Genomic DNA, 21,493 nt, shown 5'->3' with positions numbered 1-21,493 from the left:
ACCAACTCGCGCAAATATGGACAGTAGTGCATTGACTATCTCAACTGAGCTGAGTTCTTTAAGCGGCACTGCTTCAGGGAACTTTGTCGCTGGGCAGATCACAGTCAAAATGTGTCTGTACCCCGTGGCTGTTACCGGCAGAGGTCCCACTGTATCAATAACGAGCCGTCTAAAAGGCTCCGTAATGATAGGTACCAACTTCAACGGCGCCCTAGATTTGTCCCCTGGTTTGCCCACCCGCTGACAGGTGTCACATGTCTTCATGAAATGGTCTGCGTCCCGAAAACACCCTGGCCAATAGTACTCTTGCAAGAGACGGTCCTTAGTTTTCTTAACTCCTAGGTGTCCGGACCACGAACCCCCGTGCGACAAGCGCAACAGATCCTGACGATAGCATTGAGGCACGATCAGCTGATCGAACTCCACTCCCCTGCGGTCTAGGTACTTCCGGTACAGGACTCCACCTCTTTCCACAAAACGCGCATTTTTCCTGGCGATACCTTCCTTGACATTGCAGCGCACGTTTTCTAGGCTGCCATCCTTCTTTTGCTCGGCTATCAAAGCCGACCGGCTGACTTTTAGCAACCTATCAAGTCCGTCTGACGTAGGCGCGATGAGCAAATCTGCAGATAGCTCTTCTAACTTTCCCTTATCGGGCATTTCCTCTCCAGTATCTGGCGCCTCCAACGCTACAGGCTCAATTTTATTCAGTTCGGGCGTGCTCTGAATATCGGCTTGCTGCGCCTCTGACCCTTTTTCATTGTTTGATAACGTCGGCCCCGCAACTACCGCCTTTGCAGCGAGCTCCCGAACATTCGATCTGGTTAAGGCCTGAACGCTAGCCTCACCAAACAAAAGCCCCTTCTCGCGCAGGAGGTGATCAGACCTGTTCGAAAATAGGTACGGGTACTGGGGGGGCAGCATAGATGACACGGCGGCCTCCGTCTCAAGCGCTCCGAAAGGTCCTTCAATAAGCACTTTTGCTAGTGGCAGACACACGCTATGAGCTTCCACGGCTTGCTTGATCCATGCGCACTCGCCCGTGAACATATCGGGTTCTACGTAGGAGGGGTGAACTACATCCATCGTAGCTGCGGAATCGCGAAGCACTCGGCACTCTTTCACGTTCACGAGGAGGTCTCGCATGTAAGGCTCGAGAAGCTTCATGTTCTCGTCAGTGCTGCATATTGACAAAAACACAACTTTTGGTTTTGTTTCCGGACACTGCGCCGAAAAGTGACCCGGCTTCTGGCACGTATAACAAACGCGCGCTTGCCTCGTCTCGAACCGCTTTCTGCGTTCGGCTTCGGCTGCCGCCGTCTCCTTAGGTTCGGTCGCACTGCTTTCACTCGCATCCGCACTACGTGTGTTCCCCTTGGCTCTCATGGGTGTGAACTTTGGCCTCTCAAACTTGGAGCCAAATTCACCCTTTAGACCGTCCTTAGCTCCGCGAGCCCGACGCGTCACAAACTCCTCGGCTAGCTCGGCGGCTTTAGCCACTGTACTAACGTCTGGCCTATCCAAGACCCAGTACCGCACGTTCTCCGGTAACCGACTATAAAACTGTTCTAGCCCGAAACACTGCAGAACTTTCTCGTGGTCACCAAACGCTTTCTCTTCTTTGAGCCACTCCTGCATGTTTGACATAAGCCTGTACGCAAACTCTGTATATGACTCACTTCTGCCTTTCTCATTTTCCCGAAACTTCCGACGGAACGCCTCCGCTGACAGCCTGTACTTTTTTAGCAGACTCGATTTCACTTTGTCGAAATCCTCTGCCTCCTCTCTATTCAAGCGAGCGACTACGTCGGCCGCCTCGCCGGGTAACAAAGTGAGCAAGCGCTGTGGCCACGTTTCCCGAGAGAACCCCTGCTTCTCGCACGTTCGCTCAAAGTTAACCAGGAACAAACCAATGTCCTCTCCAAGCTTAAACGGCCGCATCAGGTCAGTCATTTTGAACAATACGCGTTCTCCTGCACCGTGTGCCTGACTTCCATTACGAGCGCGTTCCATCTCTACCTCGAGACGCTTCATTTCCAAAGCGTGTTGACGGTCGCGCTCTTGTTGCTCTCGCTCTTTCTGTTCTTTACGTTCACGCTCATCTTTCTCTTTCTGTTCTTTAAGTTCGCGCTCCTGTCTTTTTGCAGTCTCCCTCTCCTCAATGGTCTCAAGGCATTCCGACAGCTCGTCATCCTCAGCTTCTAACTCAAGAATAGCCCTCAGCAGTTCTGGTTTTCTGAGTTTGTCTGAGACATCCAGACCCAACTCTCTTGCAAGCTCCAGCAATTTCGGTTTGCGCAACGACTTCAAATCCATGGCTGCTCTGAATGCTGCTTTCTCTACTGCCGACTATTGTCTTGCCGCAAACTAACCCTGCAGCAACGACAACCACAATTACCAGCTCTGTTTCTGACACTAACAAAAGCCTGGCAAAACTCAGAAGAAGAAAGTCCCGCACTCACCAAACCTCGCAGCCAAGAATTCAGCGCAGTCGTTCCGCTGCAGGCAACCAGTCATCACACAGGGCTCGTTGCACTGCTCCCGGATCGTCGTTGAGCTGCTCAGCATACAGTCAACCGCATATCTTCGCTGCCGGCCTCCGTTGTCGCGATCCCACCGCTGCCACCAGTTGTTGGGAACTCGGCGCTGACGCCCGTTGTTGCACCTGGGTCGTAAGCCCCAAGGGTAGCGTTGGCCTGGCGGCCTGGGGCACAACTGGAAGCATCCGAAGGTCCCGGCAAAGCATGAGTCGACTGGTAACAACAAAACAACTTGTTTATTCTAACATCGCAAAGAGTTGGCGGTCAGGTTGACCGAAGTAGAGAGACGGGAGTGCACGTTACTCAACAGAAGAAATCGGAGCCTCTTCATGGCGTCCGGGGGCAGCTGCTTTTATACTCTCGCAGTTGAGGGCAAGAAGGAACCCCTCTATAGACGAGCACGTGACTGTGCCGCTCGGGCACAATGGGAAGAGAAGGTGGCGCATACGTCGTGCCGGCGCCCGTCAGGCACAATGGGAAGAGAAGGTGGCGCATATGTCGTGCCGGCGCCGGTGAGGCACAATGGGAAGAGAAGGTGGCGCATATGTCGTGTCGGCGCCGGTCAGACCCCCTCGCTTCACAGTTGGGGGAGCTCCTCTCCCCGGCTGCCGCGCTTCGACAAGCGTGGGCACCAACATGCGCATACACACACACACGCACATGAAGACACGTGGCATTAGAACATGCCTGGACGCGCTTGGCAGGGAGGCGTAGCGGCGGCGCCGAACGGGCCAAAATGTCTGCCGCTTTGAACGAAGCCCCGCCGTCCGCTGCATCCGCGCCGGCTTTACCGCGCGTCGTAGGCGAAACGTAACAGCGCCAGAACGCGTCAGGTATAAGGCGCGTGTGCAGTCAGTCTGAACGCTTCCCTTCGCACACGCTGCGCCATCTAGCGCCACCGCAGCAAAGTATCCGCATGGCGCATGTGTGAATATACACAACCAGACATGGTTGTGTGAATATATATATACATTTTACCTGTGTTTGATTCCTCCCTGCACACGAGAAATTTAAATGATTTTAATGCGTTTGCATTCTTCGGCTACTTCACGCACTATTTTGGATCTATCTATCTATCTATCTATCTATCTATCTATCTATCTATCTATCTATCTATCTATCTATCTATCTATCTATCTATCTGTCTATCTAACCGGTTTCCCGGCTACCTGGGTCACTGGGTAGTCCTTGGCAGAATGGGTTGCCCTTCGGTTTGCTCTGCTGGGGTAAGAGGGATCAACCAACCATCGGTCACTGAGTATGTGGCAATGTGTACGTACGAGTCTCTCTTCAATGAACCTGTTTCACTCCGACATGGGTCACTGTAGATGTGCGGCTGCGTAAGGCACCTCTGTTCGAAGAAACGATGATTGCCGACGGCAATGCATTGGCATTCAGTCAACATAGCGACGCAAGGTATTGCCGCCATCGAAAACAGTTGTGTGAGGCGCGCACTGCAGCGGGACTCCTCTTTCGCGCTTCCCGAAGAACACTCGGCACCATCTGGCTCCGCCGCGGCGAAGCCCGCGCGTTGCCTGTGAAATGCATGGCGCGTCGGTGCATGCGAACGCACGCGTCATTTCACAGCCTGTCTGACGCATCTTTCCGGACACTCTGCGCCATCTAGTGGCACTGCGCAGAAGTCAGCCTGTGGCCTCCGACAAGGATAACTGTTGAAACAAGGAGTCTAGTAGACGTACGTTTTAAAAGTATGATGTATAATAACATTCTCTATGGTGTGCTCTCCTATGACATCAGCGATCGTTTGCCTATTTCTTGCTTGCTGCCTACCATGCACGACATGGATACGAAAGTCGTATGGTTATACAAAGCAATTAATGCCAATACGATGGGCAGGTTCAAAACATTAGTTAAATGTACACATTGGGATAATGAGTACCGATACAACTGACGTAAACGAAGCATATTCTGCATTTAATGAACAGTTTCTTGGGTTCTACGATAATGCCTTTCCACTAAAGGAAATTGCAATTTGCAAGAAGTTTAAAATGCCTTGGATGAATCGGTGAGCGAAACGAGAAGGTGAAAGCCGGAGCCAACGTTTGATAAATGAACTTTTCTTTTTCAAGGCAACCGGAAATTTTCCAAAAAAATTAAGACGATAAACCATTTGTATCACACGTTTATAAGAACCATGATGCTAATATTCTTATTGAACTTTAAAAAAAAGTAGAGAAACAAACTCAACCATGATTTAAAAGTAGCTAAATCTACTTACATTGATCGGTTTACAAAAATACAGCCTGATTGTAGAAGAGATTGGCGTTAATTAACTCTTCATCTAATAAACGTAATTCAGACTCGCCTCTATTATAACAGACAATTGTGAACTTGCAGGCTCTGACCGCACAGCCCCTCTCAATTGCTGTTACATGCGTAAGCATTTGTATGCTTACTCAAAGGGAAACGCCATCGGTTCTGTAAGACGATCGCTTTCAAGGCAACGTCCGCAGCAGCGAGCGCATTCACCTTCGTGCTGTCTATCGCTTCAACGTGAAGCTGTCAGCTCTCGCAGCACCGAGTCCCCATCGCAGATAGCCTTCGTGCTGACAACGTCGGCTGCAGCGAGCTAATACAGGCTCTGACCGCACAACCACCCTCAATTACTTTTACATGCGTAAGCATTTGTATGCTCACACAAAGGGAAACACCGTCCGTCCCGTAAGACGATCGCTTCCGAGGCAACGTCCGCAGCAGCGAGCTAATTCACCTTCATGCTGCCTATCGCTTCAACGTGAAGCTGTCAGCTCTCGCAGCACTGAGCCCCCATCGCAGATCGCTTTCAAGTTTGAGGCCCGTGCGTCTTTCTTCAACGCGAACTAAGCAGCGAGAGCACAGCACACGCGAGACTGTCAGCAGTCGGTGCTCCTTTGTCGCCACCGCAGATCGCTTTCGAGATATGGCCCTCGCGCCCGACGCAGCCGCCGCCTCCGACGCCCACGGATAAGGCGCTAAAGAGCGATAACGGCTTGTAACGGTCGGAGCGTCATCGGTGCACATGAGAGCCGCCACCTGCAATAGTTTGCTTGCTTCGTGAATTCACCTTGCGCCACCATCAGCAGCAGTTGTCGCCGCAGCGCTGTCATTTGTACTGGTCGGATCGAGATTTACAACTTTTATAATGAGACTGCACTGCGTGGAGACGAGCAAGTGGCACAATGCTTGCGCATACTCAGCATTAGCGTGCCAAGTTACACGTGTACGTCGGTGACCACATCAGTGCCGGACGCACTTCATAACCTTATCACTCATTAACAAGATTATATTAACTTCATTATATTCATAAGGTAAAAAAATCGTGCTTCACCTGGACGTGATGATATGCAAGCAGTATCTCTGAAGCATGAACCTTACTCAGTATTGTGTTGCATCACAAATCGAATGTAGTGGAGTGTACCAGGATCAGCTGAATATAGCACGTGTATTTACAAGTTGGGGGAAAGAACGACATGTATAATTACAGACCCGTTTATGTTCAACCCGTTTTGTCAAAGGTCTTTCAAGAAGTCGTCAATACTCGTCTTGGTGTAAAGGGGGGTTTATTCGGCTCGTAGAGCAGCAGCGACAGACTCAGCACCAGCAGGTAGGGCGCAGCCAGCGAACGAACTGGGTACGTGCCACGCGATGGCAACGGGGCTTTTCAGCCTGCTGATCTTCTTCGTCACAATCACCCCCGGAATTGAAGAGTAGCCATCCTGGCGACCTAGGAAGAGGTGGGCGGATCGTAAGACTGCTTCAGCCGGTCAATGTGCACAGTCTTTCGCCCCCACGACGCAGATCCGAAGATGGCGATACGTGTTCGACTACGTAGTTCAATGGTGATGTTTGTGCAACCACGCGGTAGGGCCCGTGGTACTTCGGGAGGAGCTTGGACGAAAGGCCAGGAGCAGCAACAGGAGGGACCCAAAGCCACACGAGTGAGTCGACGGGGAAAGGGTGAGGGGCAGGATTGAGGTCATGGCGTTCTTTTTGGTGGCACTGTTGAGCAGACGTCAAAGAATGGGCCAGTTGTCGGCATTTCTCGGCGTGCTGAGCAACCGCAGAAACAGGTGAGCATTCAGCAGCGTCCGGACGGTACGGGAGAACCGTATCAATGGTGCTGGAGGAATGGCGGCCGTAAAGCAGAAAGAATGGTGAGCATCCGGTAGTGGCTTGAGAGGCAGTGTTATATGCGTAAGTGACGAACGGAAGTGCAAGGTCCCAGTTGGAGTGGTCAGATGCAACATACATTGATAGCATGTCACCAAGAGTTCTGTTGAATCGTTCTGTTAAGCCATTGGTCTGTGGATGATAAGCAGTAGTAGTGCGGTGAATAATTTGGCATTCAGATAGGAGTGACTGCAGGACACCCGAGAGGAATACGCGGCCCCGATCGCTCTACAGTTCAGGAGGTGCGCCATGGCGGAGAACGAAGTTGTTTAGAATGAACCAGGCGATGTCTTTTGCTGATGCGGCAGGCAAGGCGGCGGTTTCAGTATACCGTGTCAAATGATCTACGGCGACAATCCATCGGTTGCCAGCGCCATTAGATGGATGAGGCCCGTATATATGAATGCCGACACGGTCAAATGGCTGAGCTGGGCAGGGAAGTGGTTGGAGAGGTGTGGTGGAGAGATGCGGGACACATCTGCGTCGCTGGCAAGCAATGCAGGAGCGCACGTATTTGTGGACGAAGGTGTACATCCCTCGCCAATAATATCGTAGGGGAAGGTGTGTGTAGGTTTTTGACGCTCCGCCGTGACCACACTGCGGGTCAGAATGAAAAGCGGAGCATAAATCTTGTCGTAGGTGGCGAGGCACTACTAAGGGCCATTTGCGGCCGTCATTGTGGTAGTTGCGGCGGTATAAAAGTGTGTCCCGGATTGTGAAATGCTGCACCTGTCGGCGTAACGGTCGAGGTGCCGAAGTTGCCGGAGGATTTGACAAAAAGTCGAATATCATGACGATCCATGGGTCTTTTCGTTGCTCTGATGCCATGTCCAGGATGTCAAGTGGTGAGACGTCATGTCTGTCAGTAGAAGTGCTGCTGTCTGAAGTAACTGGGGAGCGCGACAGGGCATCGGCGTCAGCGTGTTTGTGTCCAGAGCGATAGACGACACGGATATCATATTCCTGGATTCGGAGGGCCCACCGAGCGAGGCGGCCCGACGGGTCTTTTAGGTTGAACAACCAGCAAAGAGCGTGATGATCCGTCACCACGTCAAAGCGTCGACCGTAGAGATATGGTCGAAATTTTTGAAGAGCCCATACGATAGCCAGGCACTCTTTTTCTGTTACTAATTGGCCTCAGGTTTCATGAGGGCATGACTGGCATAGGCGACTACGCATTCGGCATTAGTGTTCTTGCGTTGTGCGAGCACGGCACCAAGGCCGACACCACTGGCGTCAGTGTGAAGTTCTGTAGGTGCGCTTGGATCAAAATGGCGCAAGATTGGCGGAGACGTGAGTAGGTGACGAAGAGTCGTAAAGGCATCATCAGAGGCTTCCGACCAAGCAGAAAGTTCATTGTCGCCTTGGAGAAGTTGGCTTAGTGGTGCTATCACACTAGCGAAATTGCGAACGAAACGTCGAAAATAAGAGCATAGGCCAATGAAGCTGCGTAGTTCTTTCAAGTTACTGGGCTTCAAAAATTCGGATACGGCCCGAAGTTTAGCAGGATCAGGAAGAACGCCTTCTTTGGAGACAATGTGGCCTAATATAGTCAGTTTTCGAGCTGCAAATCGGCACTTTTTTAAGTTCAATTGGAGACCAGCATTCCGGAGACAGGTCAAAACTTGATGTAAACGCCGAAGATGGGTCGGAAAATCAGGGGAAAAGACGACAATGGTCGTCGAGGTAGCAGAGGCAAGTATGCCTGTTCAGTCCGCGTAGGATGCCGTCCATCATGCATTCGAAGGTGGCGGGCGCATTCCATTTTCGAACAGTCAGCGTCAGCCATGGGCACCTGCCAGAGCCAGAGCGGAGATCTAAGGAGCAAAAAAAAACTCCGCTCCTTGCAAACAGTCAAGTGCGTCGTGAATACGTGGCAACGGGTATACATCCTTTCGGGTAATCTTGTTAAGCCTTCGATAATCGACGCAAAATCGTATGGTGCCGTCTTTCTTTTTAACTAGGACGAATGGTGATGCCCAAGGACTACTAGAAGGCTGGATGACACCGCGATTGAGCATATCGTTCACCTGGTCACTGATAACGCGTCTTTCAGTCGCCGATACTCGGTAGGGATGCTGTCGAATTGGTGCATGGCTCCCAGTGTCGATAGTGTGCGAAACAGTCGTTGTGCGGCCGAGTGATGTTGCTTGACAGTCAAAAGACGGAGAAGCCTTGGAGGAAGTGAAGAAGTTCGTCGCGCTGCGTCATCGTAAGTTTACTGGCTGGCGTAAAAGAACACGGCAGTGACTGAGGAGGCGATGCCTCCAGAGCAGCAAGATAAGTGGAGTCGTCCATCGTGTCAAATATTGAAGATGAGGTCAGTGGCTCTGCTCTGCCAAGACTTTCACGGCGGCGTAAAGTATTTGGTTCAGCTGATGAGTTTGAGACGCACATGAGAGAGGCGCCAGCTTTGAACTCGAGGACGGCGAACGGCAGTGGTAGTGAAAGGCGGCGAACTAGGAGTTCGGATGGAGCCAAGAGTACTGTGCCGTCATCTACAGTTTCGTAAGAGATACTGACAAGAGTGGAAGACCAGGCAGGTATAACGGTGTCTTCTGAAACAGCGATTTTGCGACAATGGTCCTTATAGTCAGTGATAATATCGGTAGAAAACAAACAGCTCGATTTCAGCGCGGGCGCAGTCAATGATCGCATGATGTGTGGAGAGAAAGTCCCAACCTAATATGACGTCGTGTGAACATGATGGCAACACGATGAATAATATGATATAGAGGACCTCCTGAATTACGACACGAGCAGTGCAGGCGCCGGACGGCTCGGCGTGCTGCGCGTTGGCAGTTCGAAGACACAGTCCAGAAAGCGGCATCGTCACTTTTCCTATCTTGTGGCAAATACGGGCATCTATCGCTGAAAGTGCAGCGCCGGTGTCAAGTGCTAGCGTCAATGTTCCTTCTATTGCGACTTCAATAACGTCCTTCGGGGAAGTGTGAGGCCTTATACATTTCGCTGGCACCGCAGTTCTCGCCTCCTGTGCTGCGATATTTAGTTTTCCTGGCGCAAAGGGCTCCGCCGCCGGTGCATGGGGGAAAGCGAGCGGCGGCGAGGAGAAGGTGAACGGCGAGCGGCGGAGAATGCGGTGTCGACGGCAGAAGGAGATTCAAAGGCGTCCGAATATTTGCGGCGTTGTTGGAAACGTGGCGCATACGGACGCACATTGTTCGGGACGTTCGGTGTAAGCAGGCGACAGTGGCGTGCCACGTGTCCAGCACGGCCACAGTAAAAACAAATCGGACGGTTCTCTTCCGTGCGCCAATGGTCGTGAGGTCGTGCATAGAAGCACCAGTGGACGGAATGGAGGGGATGCGGGTGGCCGCAAAGGTGGGCGAAGGGGGCCGTAGGTCTGTGGCGCAGGCCTCGTCGCGACTTCGGCGTACGTCAGGGGAGCGGCCGTCGGAGCCTGCTGAAGAGAAGGCGAAATGTGGTCGGCTACCTGCTCCTCAGTGGCGTAGCCAGAAATTTCGTTCGGAGAGGGGGGGGGGGGGGGGGGGAGGTCTTACGTTGCAGCAGCTCGGCATCCTCAAGAGGAAGCTTTAGCTCGGGTGCGCCTATCTAAATATATGCAGAAGGGTAATTTGTTTTTCTCGGCAACCACTGCACCAAATTTGATGAAGTTTGTTGCATTTAAAAGAAAACCTTTGGGGACGGGGGGAGTTCTAGTGACTGCTGGTTTCGATTTTTTTTATTTAGGTCATCAATGTTTTATTAAAAATTGGCCAAAATTGCAAATTTTCGGGAAACGAAGTTGTCAAGTTTAAAACTCTGTAACTCAACAATGAAAAATGATATCACAATTCTGTGAATTGTGATATCATTTATGTTACACATGGATATAAAAAATTTAGTATTATGGAAAGACGGCTTTTGCAGAACCCTTGTACACAACGTAACCAATTCACGTAAGATGGAAATTGGCATACCAAATTTGTCCGCTTTGATAGGTGCCGTTGAAAGAACCGCGATATCTGTTCTTGATGCAGAGCTGTTAGTTTCTAAATGTCGTGCTCCTATTTTTTCGAATTTTCAAATTTTTTGAAATATCTTACACAAAATTCAGGCCCTAAATCAAAATTCCGCTTCCAACAGACACTACAACCTAACTTTCTCAAATGCAACAAATTTCATTAAAAGCGATCCAGAGTTTATCTCAGAAAAGCGTTTCTCCGTTTTACATGTATCCAAATAGGCCGCGACGCAGTGGGGCCCGACCTAAAGATTCCTCTTCAACAATTTGTCGAGGGATCAAATACATGAATAATAATTGCATCGCCATTGCCAAAGATGCTGCAAACGAATTCTTGAACGCTACGCACCATAAAAACAAGTAAAATATATCATTATTCATAAAAGGATATACTCGTATGAAACGAAAATTGTGTCCAAAATAACTGATATCAATGCTTCCATGTTTTTTGCCTATTTAATAAGTAAAGAAAATATCACACGAACTTTAGTACTATATCAGTTCTAAACCAGCAAAGCAGTGCATGCCGCTGATATGAAAAATGTAAAGGCCATGCAATGAACAAGTTGAGGACAAATATTTTAATGAAATTTTGTCATTACAGAACCGTGTTTACATTCATGTGCGTATGCAACGGCCAATGGAAAATATCAATGACGCTGGCATTTGCTCCAAAGTATTACGCAGGAGCAGCAGTCACCGGTCGTGTATCGTGAGTAATTGCCCCGAAATTATAGTCGCAACAGAGAACACGTATAAAAAGCAGGAGTTCTGCAAAATATGCGAGGGCGAGTCAAACGAAAGGGAGCCAATGCGAACACATGACAAACGTGGTACCTTACTTAAAGTAGTCTCCATGAGCATTTAGACATTTGTCTCATTGACTAAGGAGTTGCGCAATTGCGGCCTCATAAAATTCCTTGGGTGACAGCTTCAAAAAGTCTGCAACTGACTCTTTCACGTCGTCGTCCGACACGAGTATGGTTCCCTTGAGCTGTATTTTTTTTTCAGTTGCCCCAAAATGTGGGTGTCGCAAGGCGACAGGTCTGGGCTGTGTGGCGGATGTTGCAGCATTTCCCATTTGAACGTTGCAAGTGTTGTATTAAATACATCAGCGATGTGGGGACGGGCATTGTCGTGGAACAAGATGACCCCATTCGTCAATTTTCCACATTGTTTCTTCTTTATTGCAACATGCAGCCATTCCGGCGTTTTACAGTATCGGAAACAATTGATAGTCTCTCAAGACTTAGCAAATTCTATCCGTTATGGTCCCTGACGATCGAAAAAAAAAGTCAACACCTTTCCGGCGGAAATGATGGCCTTTGCTTTCTTTGGGCGTGGTGAATTCGAATGTTTCCACTGTAAGCTTTGCCGTCGTGTTTCAGGGTCGTAGTAGTGGCACCATGGTTCGTCCCCGGTCGTAATTGCAGACAAGAAGTCGTCACCCATATTGTGAGACCAGATCAGATCAGTCAAGGCAGCGCCGAACTTCTCCGTCTTCTGGCGGTGGTTCAAAAACTTGGGCATCCATTGCGCACACAAAAGCCGTTGACAGAGATGTTCATGAATTATGGCGTGAACCGAATCGTAACTGATGTTCAGACGCTCAGCCAGTTCATCGATGCTTATCCTCCGTTCTTGTCTCATCACCTCATCAACTTTTGCAATTTTGTTAAGGGTGATTTCACGATGGCTTTAGTCCCGTCTTGGATGGTCTTTGCAACTTTCACGTCCTCCTTTGAACCGTTTGCTCCAACGCTTCACAGTGGCAAATGAAATGCGATGTTCAACGTACACGGCAGCCATACGGCGACTAATTTCTTTTTACGAAATACCTTCAGCAGTCAAAAACTTCACGGCACCACGCTGTTCAACATTTAGAGTTTCCAATATGTCACGCAACCATGTTCAACCGAATGTATGAAAGCATCACAGAACCTTTATCCTCACACCTGCGGGTCACTTTCCTAAATGAGACATCCCTCTCTTCTACGCACATGCCTCGCAGATAATGAACCGAACCATTATTGCGCGGGGTGGGTAGGCTCACTTTCATTTGACTCGTCCTCGTACATAGAAATGCGAAGATACAATGGGATATACAAATGCGAAGATAGAGCTTGATAAAGGGCAAAAAAGTGTCACTGGAAACAAAGTTCACTGCATGTATACACAAAATCTCCCAACAAGATATTTAAATATACTTATAAGTCTCCAATAAATGTACGTACCTAAGGAAAAGTCACGGTGTCAAACGAAGCAAATAAACATGCTGCGCAATCACAGATTCACAGAATCCTAGATACCGCCCCCATTCCATTCACTACCGCCGATGTATTGCGCGACGGAAGATGACTAGCTTGTTCTCCGCTTTTCTTCTTTGCGCACACAAGACTGAGTCACCATCGTCGGCTCACCCATTCTAGCGCCCCCTTCCAGTACGTTTTCACTCGCAGCATGCGGCGCTTGGTAACCATGTTATCGCCCTTGGACTTTATAGGAAACATGAGGGCGACGGTGACGGCAGGAACGTTATTGGAATGTCCATATAATTGCTATCGCAATAATTTAATATGAGTATCCGGCAACTGAAGCGTCCCGTGGCCCATTACTTCCCGCAAAGGAAGCAGTAACAAGATCGAACTTTCAACATGCGACAATTTGCTGCGCCGCAACAATGAATTTTTTTTCCTTTTGTGGAGCGGGGGCACCGAAATTAAGAAAACCCAAGGAAAATATGTTGGCCACAATTGAATGCCTACTTTGCGCACCTAATGTGGCTACCGAAGGAATATAAAAAAAAATAAACGTGAGACGCTTGGTCCACAGAGAACCATACGCATACTGCTCGGTATCCTACACCGGCGAGGTAAGACTTCCCGGGGAGGTTGCCCTCAAGTGAATGCGGTGCAATCCGTTGAGTCCCCACAGTGATAGCGGCAAGCGAACATTGTTTCTTTTTCTCATCTGCTAGCCAGAAAGCGTCTAAAACGCTGCCAGGCCAAAATCTACTCGGCCAGAGCAAACCGAACACGCACCGAAGTGCGCCGCACGGGGGTGGTCAGGGCAACACGAGAAAAACGTATGCGCTCTGGCTGGCTCTGGCAGCCCGCGGGTCTAAGAAAGACCAAAGAAAGTTGAAGATTTGTCCTCAATGTGTCCTCGCGAATAAAAGTCAAAGTAGGAATAATAAATAAGAACGTAGCTACCTTGGCTGGCTTTAGTGTCTTAACATGGATGCTTTGGCATAGGTGAAAAAAAAAATTTGATGTTTTTGTGTGACATGACGGCAGAAATGAACCAGCGCAACGCTTCTTCTCATCGGACTTCGCTGCGTACTTTGTCAACTTGCCTAATAGTGTGTTGATTTGGCTTGTCCTGTTGTATGTTACAATGCAAGACTTTAGAAAAGTCAATGCACCTTTGGCGTCAAATGTTTATAACAACACTAGACCCACAAAGTTCCCCAATGTCAATGCACCTTTCACATCAAGAGTTTATGAGATTTAAACCCATAAAGTTTCGGAATTGATATCCATGCGCTCCGTAGATTCCGCGACCTCCACGAGATGCCGCGGTGAGCCCGTTGGTCATCAAAGCGCCATTCAAACATTGTGCTCGGATGGGGCTGCTTGCGTTATGCGATTCCCGGTGCATGGGCGTTGCCACGAAATCCAGCCAGAGTTTGCAATTTTCGCGGTGAAATGTCTTGTCGAGCATGAAAAAGACATTCTAGACAAAATCCAGAATGATTTCCGGCGCCGGGGGTTGCTTTGGTCGGCGGTGCATTGACAGCACGAAAGAATTTCGGGGGGTGGGGCTGAAGCCCCATAATTCCCCCCCCCCCCCCCCGCCCTGGCTACGCCCCTGCTGCTCCTTGATGACAGATCGGAGCGCGGGCGCCAAGGGAGTACACGGCTGGCCGTGTGCAAGTGGAATCAAGGAAAGCTGACGAGCCACCTCTTCAAGGACGAACTCCTTGATCTGTAGCAGCAGCGAAGTGTTATCCGGGGCAGCGGCCAAGCTCGACATTGAAGTGGCCTGAGGTGTAGATTGGCGGATGGCTACGCGTTGTTCGCGCAGTTCGTCGAAGCTTTGACACAGACTGACGAGTTCAGAGACTGTCGAGGGATTTTTCGCCAACAGCATCTGGAAGGCATCGTTTTCAATGCCTTTTAAGATATGGCGGATCTTCTCGGCATCAGCCATTGCGACGTCAACGCGGTTTCAGAGGTCGACAACATCTTCTATATAGCTGGTAAATGTCTCCCCGCACTATTGCGCACGGCCACGCAAACTTTGCTTGGCGCGAAGCTTGCGAACCGCGGGGCGCCCAAATACCTCTGTCACGTTAGTCTTGAAGGCCGTCCACGTCGTCAGATCACGTTCGTGGTTGCGGTGCCACACGCTGGCGATCCCACTTAAATAAAACGACTCGTAATTAAGTTTTTTGGTGTCGTCCCAGTGGTTGTGGACGCTCACCCGGTCGTAGTCAGCGAGCCAGTCTTCTACGTCATGGTCTTCGGTACCACTGAAGATGGGTGGGTCGCGTTGCCGCAAGGGCCGGGGCAGACCACGGTAGTCACCGGGGCACCGGGTTGTGGTTGTGGTGGTCCTTCTTCCAGCATTATGAAGACGGGCTGCAGGGTCCGATTACGAAGTTCCAGAATTCTGGTTGTACCCAGTACCTCCACCAAATGTAAAGGGGGGTTTATTCGGCTCGTAGAGCAGCAGCGACAAACTCAGCACCAGCAGGTAGGGCGCAGCCAGTGAACGAACTGGGTACGTGCCACGCGATGGCAACGGGGCTTTTCAGCCTGCCGATGTTCTTAGTTACATTGGAAATTTTTTTCTTTGAGCACAGTGTTAATAATTCCGCGCAGTATAGATTCCTTAAAAAAATAAACTCAGCAGGCACTGCTAGAAGTAAAAGACAAAATTATTGACACTATCGAAATGCAAAAATACACTCTTAGATTTTCCTTAGATTTTCACAAAGCATTCGATTGCGTTCATCACAACACCCTGCTACGCATGCTTAACAGTGATGGCGTACGTGGTATTGCTTCTGACTTGCTAAAGAACTATTTGAATAACAGATTGCAGTATGTTCAGGATAATGGCATACCCACCGAGAAATTAGTAATTCAGCATGGTGTTCCTCAAGGATAAATATTAGGACCGTTATTGTTTTTATTTCTCACAAATGATATCGCTAACATACCCGAATGGCCTAATGTGGTCATGTACGCTGACCATACGAACAATTACGAGAGATGCTTAGAACCATTCTAAGAATGTGAAGGCAAAAGCTGGCTCGTCTTGCGCGTGCGGCAGCGGCCTCTCTCTCCACCATCTCTGCATTCGCAGAACGTCTGCGCGGCACTGGGGCCGCATGTTGCCCTCGTCCGGCCGCTACCGCTGCTTCATCCATTGCCGCTTCGTCCATAACGGCGGTCACGACAAGCGGCGTTTCGAGCTGTTCTGACCTCTTCCGCCGTGGCGTACTTTCTCCCCGGCCGCGGCTAGGAGCTAACGCGCGCTGTCGCCCCGCAGCGATGTGCAGAGAAGCTCTGAACCCACGCGGCGACGAGTTGGCGTTGCTTTCATGAGGAGTCGTGCTAGATGCGTCGGTTTTTGCTTGAGCTTCAACTGGAGTGGCTGGGTTTGTGCTCTTACTCGAGCTGTTGGTTATAGTTCGGCTGGCGTAGGTGGGGGCTCATTGGTTGTTGAACGGGATGGCGGTTGTGCGGGGCAGGCGAATCGACTTTGAAGCAAATTCTTGAATGTGCCTGGCAACGAAAGCCACACCCTCAAAACTAAAGTGTAGGCCGTTGACGGCGAGAACTCGCATTGGGGGCAACCACTCACTGCCATGGTCAATGTATGAAGCCTCACTGGAGTGACGTCAGAAGTATCTCAGTAGTGTACTGGAAGTGGCATGCCACCTTGTTGCAGTGGCGAACAAAAGCTTCATTCCGACAGCTAAGCGGGTGGTTAGTAGATTGTGGGAGAATCTAGCTATAACATAAATACACTAGATGTCGGAGTGCTCACGGGATTAGTTGAGAAGCGGACGGTAACGCTCGAAGGTGATTCAGCTAGTACTGGAGGCTAAGTCGTTGGTCCCAAAATGCAGGATCAAGGTGGAGCTAACCAGCATATCGTGGTACGAAGTCCACAATATATATATATATATATATATATATATATATATATATATATATATATATATATATATATATATATATCATAATGAAAGCGGCGAGCACAGTTGAAATCTGATCTGCGGATCGAGCGGTCGGCTATTTTTCATGACTCGGCGTAGGTTCCAGCGCAATTGCTGGTGCTCGCATGCTTTCCAAGAACAACACTACTCGCGTGGCACGCACAATCTGATTTACACAAGGTTCGGCGAGAACATAGAACGGATAGAATCAACGATAATTCCAGTAAATTCCAATCAAGCAGTCGCGTCTTGAGCTGAGCGATAAGTTGTTAGTGACTGAAATGCGGTTAAAAGGGTAATCAAGTACGCGTGCCAATTTAAATCTCTACCACGTGACTGGCTTCCCACACTTCACATACATTGTTTTCGTTTGGACACTCCTACTGCTAACGCGTTAATGAATAGCGCATGAAAGTTCCCCCTTAATGCGTGTGCCTTCAATACTGTGCTTTGCTGCAGCGGTGAAAATCACCCCGACTCCTAAGCCGGTGCGAGTTGAACACTCGAACTTGCGGCCGCCTCTGTTGTTTTGCACCGTGGGCTACACCTTCGAGGACAACCAGGATTTGCTCGGCTCCGACTTGCCGTGCGACTACTTGATCTACTCGGACCTGATCGCCAACAACGGGACGTTTGCTCCCCTCTACGGTACACGAAGCTGGGATGCCTACAAGACCGTGAGTCACGTGCTCGGGTAGTATTAAAGTTATACGAAGGGGTATCTTGTAGGAGTCCACCTAGCCCATTTAGACCACCGCTGATTCCCTGCAGCTGCACCAGTGAATAGGAGACTGGCTGGAGCGCGTCTGAGAAATAGCTTCAGAAACGTATTATTATAAGCAAGAAGCGTAGCGAAATCACGCATGAGATAATAGAAGTCGCCGAGATTGCGCGCCTGGGCAGCATGTGTGTGAGCATGCCTTCCGTTTTCATGAACTGTAAGGAAATCAGTTTCCTTGCGTGCTGATCTCAAAAGAAAAAAAAGTAGCAATTTTGTTCGAAAGACGAAGCTTCGATTGCGAGAGCAAATTAATGGAGAGCTCTGTGAAGCAAGGATAATAGCTTCATCGGCCGTATAAACTTGTAAACATAGGCGTACTAACTAAATTAGCAAGCATGGTATCACGCGCGCACAAGCAAACGTGATCTGATCTCACTCGATGACCGCGAAAACTCGCTGTCAAAGCGCTGAAGTAAGGAAGTGCGGCAGCAGCAGCGAGCGAATTGGCCGTCGTACTGCGTCTCGCATCAACGCGAACCAAGTCGCGAAAACAGCGCGCGCCGGACTCTGTCCCCGTCGCCGATGCATTCCAAGATACAGCGGCGCGCGCCGTTTCGCGTAAATTTCGCGCGTTAACTGACCCCTTGCTGCTGCCAACAATGGAGCAGTTTTGAAATAGCGAAACGTTCGTGGTACGCTCGTGGTCACTTGCATTGCCACCAGAATGCCTACAGTGTCTGCAGTGCGGCCTCGAGGAGCACATGCACCCCGCTTTTCCTTTACGTTGTAGCGGTGTTCCTTTAGACGCTCGCTGAGGCGCCTTCCGCTTTGTCCTTCACGATTCTTACCACACATGTTAATGAAAGATTGTACACGACTGCCTAGTAACAATCAACGAACCTGTTGTGATGCTTCTTCTTGCGCTGTTGCACATATGTCTTTCAGGTAGGCCAGGCCTGGTTTGTGTTTGTTTGCAAAAAGAAGCATGAGAACAGCTTCTTTGAGTGTGCTGAGGCTGTCGTGACAGACGTGTATATATATATATATATATATATATATATATATATATATATATATATATATATATATATATATATATATATATATATATAGTTGTTTGTTAGTTGCCTACCCACCACCTATCAAAGGCTCTGTTTAATGTCGTTGCAGGGCATAATAATTGAATTAACGCATAAATAAATATTGTAGGAAGAAGCTGAAGGAGCGAGCGAAATTACTGTTTCTACGCTTCGTGTCCAGCAATATAATTTCTCTGATATGTTCTGCATTGTTTAGCAACTAGTCAATTTCAGTAGCCGTATTAAATGGGTTTTAAGTGCCCCTTATTAAACGTTTTCTGATAGGTATGTGCTAAACATTATGAATGTTAACAAACGTTCACATTTACCTAGTTGATCCTTCTGTGCGACTTGCTGCAGCTTGAAGAATTCTTCTTGGGGACCCAGTCTCGTGAGAGAGGGTAGCGAGTTCTCAATCGTTTCGGAGGTCTTTACAGCCATCATCGCTCATTGAGAAATATATTTTCTAGTTAGAAAAAATTCAAAGGTTAACGTTCCTTCTGAGCGCTTAAACCGTTTGCTATTTGTAGAGATGTAATACCAGTGTTGCTACCTTTGTCTTGTTTGCTTCTTCGGTGACCTTCTATGGCTTCTTTATCTATAACCAATGCTTTGCTATTTTTTAAAGACAGATTTCTCTTTACCTTATTGTTTATGCATACCATATAATTATTTTCAATGCCAAAATGTATTGTAGCTAGTATAAATTAGTTTTATGTTTTTCTTACTATTACGATGTGACGTAGAACATGTTCGAATGCCACTTAGTGTTAACACTGTAAACATTGCTGCTTATAACCTTTCGCAAATCCTATGCTGCAACTGCATATGCTTAAATGACCGAGGGGAGGTACTGGACCTTCGTCAGCTATTGCAAAACACCTTTACTTTAATTTTCCTCGGTTTGCACTATATACTGTTGACCGAAATAAATGTATTCGCATGTATGCTCGCAGTTGAGGTTAGAAGAACGCAGGCCATGCAGCAACGTAAGGCAGGTAAGCGGTGGACTATTAGACTTAAATAAGGGGGGGGGGGGGGGTAAGGGAAGGGAAGCTTAGTCTAGGACGACAGAAAGTCCGGTGCGGTGGTGAAATGAGGAAATTTGCAGGCGCAAGTTGGAATAAGCTAGCGCCAGACAAGGCTAATTGGAGATGCCCTCGAGGTGGGGGCAGTGAACATAAACATAGACTGATGCTGATGCTCGCAGGCGCTCGGACTGGCGACCTTCACCGCCGGTGGGGTCAGCTTCACGCTGTCCGAAGGCGTCGGGCAAAACAGCACGTTAGATGTAATTCAGCAGCTGGACCCCATTGTCAAGTCATTCATCACCGACAGGATGCTCGCCCTGGGCACGTTCGACTACGAACCCACCGCCGGCGTTCCGCTTATCAAGTTGAAGGATTTTTTCAAGGTGAGCCTTCGACACTCTCGGCGGGGGAAGCAACCCGCTATTCTTGAACGACTCGATGCTGTTCTTCCGCTCCACTGAGTTGAGCACTGCCCCTCGACTGACGAAGACGCTTCTCAGGGACTGTCGCACGAGATCGCGGACAGCGCGTTCATTTGTGCTGGTCGGCACACAGCGCGCGGCACCGGACGCCGCGAGGGAAGGACACGACAGAGCGCAGCCCCGTGGTTCTCGCGCTGTGTCCCGTGGTGCGCCGTTTGAAGCTGATGACGCGCACTGACCACCCTCACAAAAACTTTACTTTGTGTTTCAATAGACTGTGTATCAAGCTCATTTTGATTCTACAGGAAATCAATTCAGCATCACATGCTATGCGACGCGCCGCCTTCTATAGTGGGCCCACATTCGCCCGTTCTTTCTTTGTCGAAGCTAATGCGACATAAATGCTGTGCGACGCGCTGTTCTCCCGACCGGCCCAAGTCTTAAACGGACAGGTAACTGTATAGTTGAGACATGCCGTGGGCGGTTGCATACCGTCCCTGACCTTATTGTGGGGATTATACATACCTTGCAGGACATGGGTGAGGGTGTGTGTTTACATCGCTCCGGAAGACATCTTTCAGAAAAAACACATTCGCCGAGCTTCGCGCGTGATCTGTGCGCATATAGCACGGCGATGCAGTAACCTTTCTTCGCTGGAGTCAAAAAAGAAAAAAAAGCCAGTCGTCTTGCCATCGGTGTCGCACCACATCGTCGTCGCATTAACTGCTGTCGTTACACGCACGCTTTCGCCTCACACACAATTTCTCACACGTCATAACAACGTTGGTACATTTGGTAGCATTCGCAGAACCCCCAACAATTCTGCATATTTTTTCTTGCTATTTTAGGTTTTATTTGTCTGCCTTTGGTTCCCGCTTTCACTTGGTACATATTTTAGCGTACGCAAGACAAATCCTTTGCTTGCCAATAACGCCCGTATATCTTCTATAATTATATCCACCTCGTCAACATTTTCCACGGCCATTTATTGTGCGACGCAGTACCTCAACAAGACGCTGCCGTCGCAAGACCCGGCTTCGATGGTCTTCCTCGGCGTCTTCCTCGCCACCAACGTGATCGCCGACGCCTTCATCGCCGACGTCTCGCAAATACCGTGAGCACTTTTGTCTCTTCTCTGGCGCACATCACGATTGGGAACGGAAGCAGCTTGCAAATCGCACTCACGCATTGCGATGACATCGATAGCATCTGTTGAGTTCGATTAATATTGTGTGAAGTCCAAAAAGCAAGCCCAGACGGCGCAGTCGATGGCTCTGGAATAATTTTGCCAGCCGAGGTACAAGCACCCCACA

General features: G+C 49.3%; 1 protein-coding gene across 1 annotated transcript in view; it reads left to right on the top strand.

Annotated features, from left to right (window-relative positions):
• The window catches only part of LOC142590858 (uncharacterized), a 76,034-nt gene that overhangs the window by 21,193 nt on the left and 33,348 nt on the right, over positions 1–21,493 (top strand). The window contains exons 3-5 of the mRNA XM_075703257.1: positions 17,387–17,604; positions 19,938–20,141; positions 21,182–21,294. Of these exons, the coding sequence (XP_075559372.1) occupies positions 17,387–17,604; positions 19,938–20,141; positions 21,182–21,294 (535 nt within the window). The remainder of the gene's footprint in view (positions 1–17,386; positions 17,605–19,937; positions 20,142–21,181; positions 21,295–21,493) is intronic.

Source organism: Dermacentor variabilis, chromosome 8 (assembly GCF_050947875.1).
Source record: "Dermacentor variabilis isolate Ectoservices chromosome 8, ASM5094787v1, whole genome shotgun sequence".
Classification (NCBI taxonomy): Eukaryota; Metazoa; Arthropoda; class Arachnida; order Ixodida; family Ixodidae; genus Dermacentor; species Dermacentor variabilis.
This window is presented reverse-complemented; position numbering and strand designations above follow the sequence as displayed.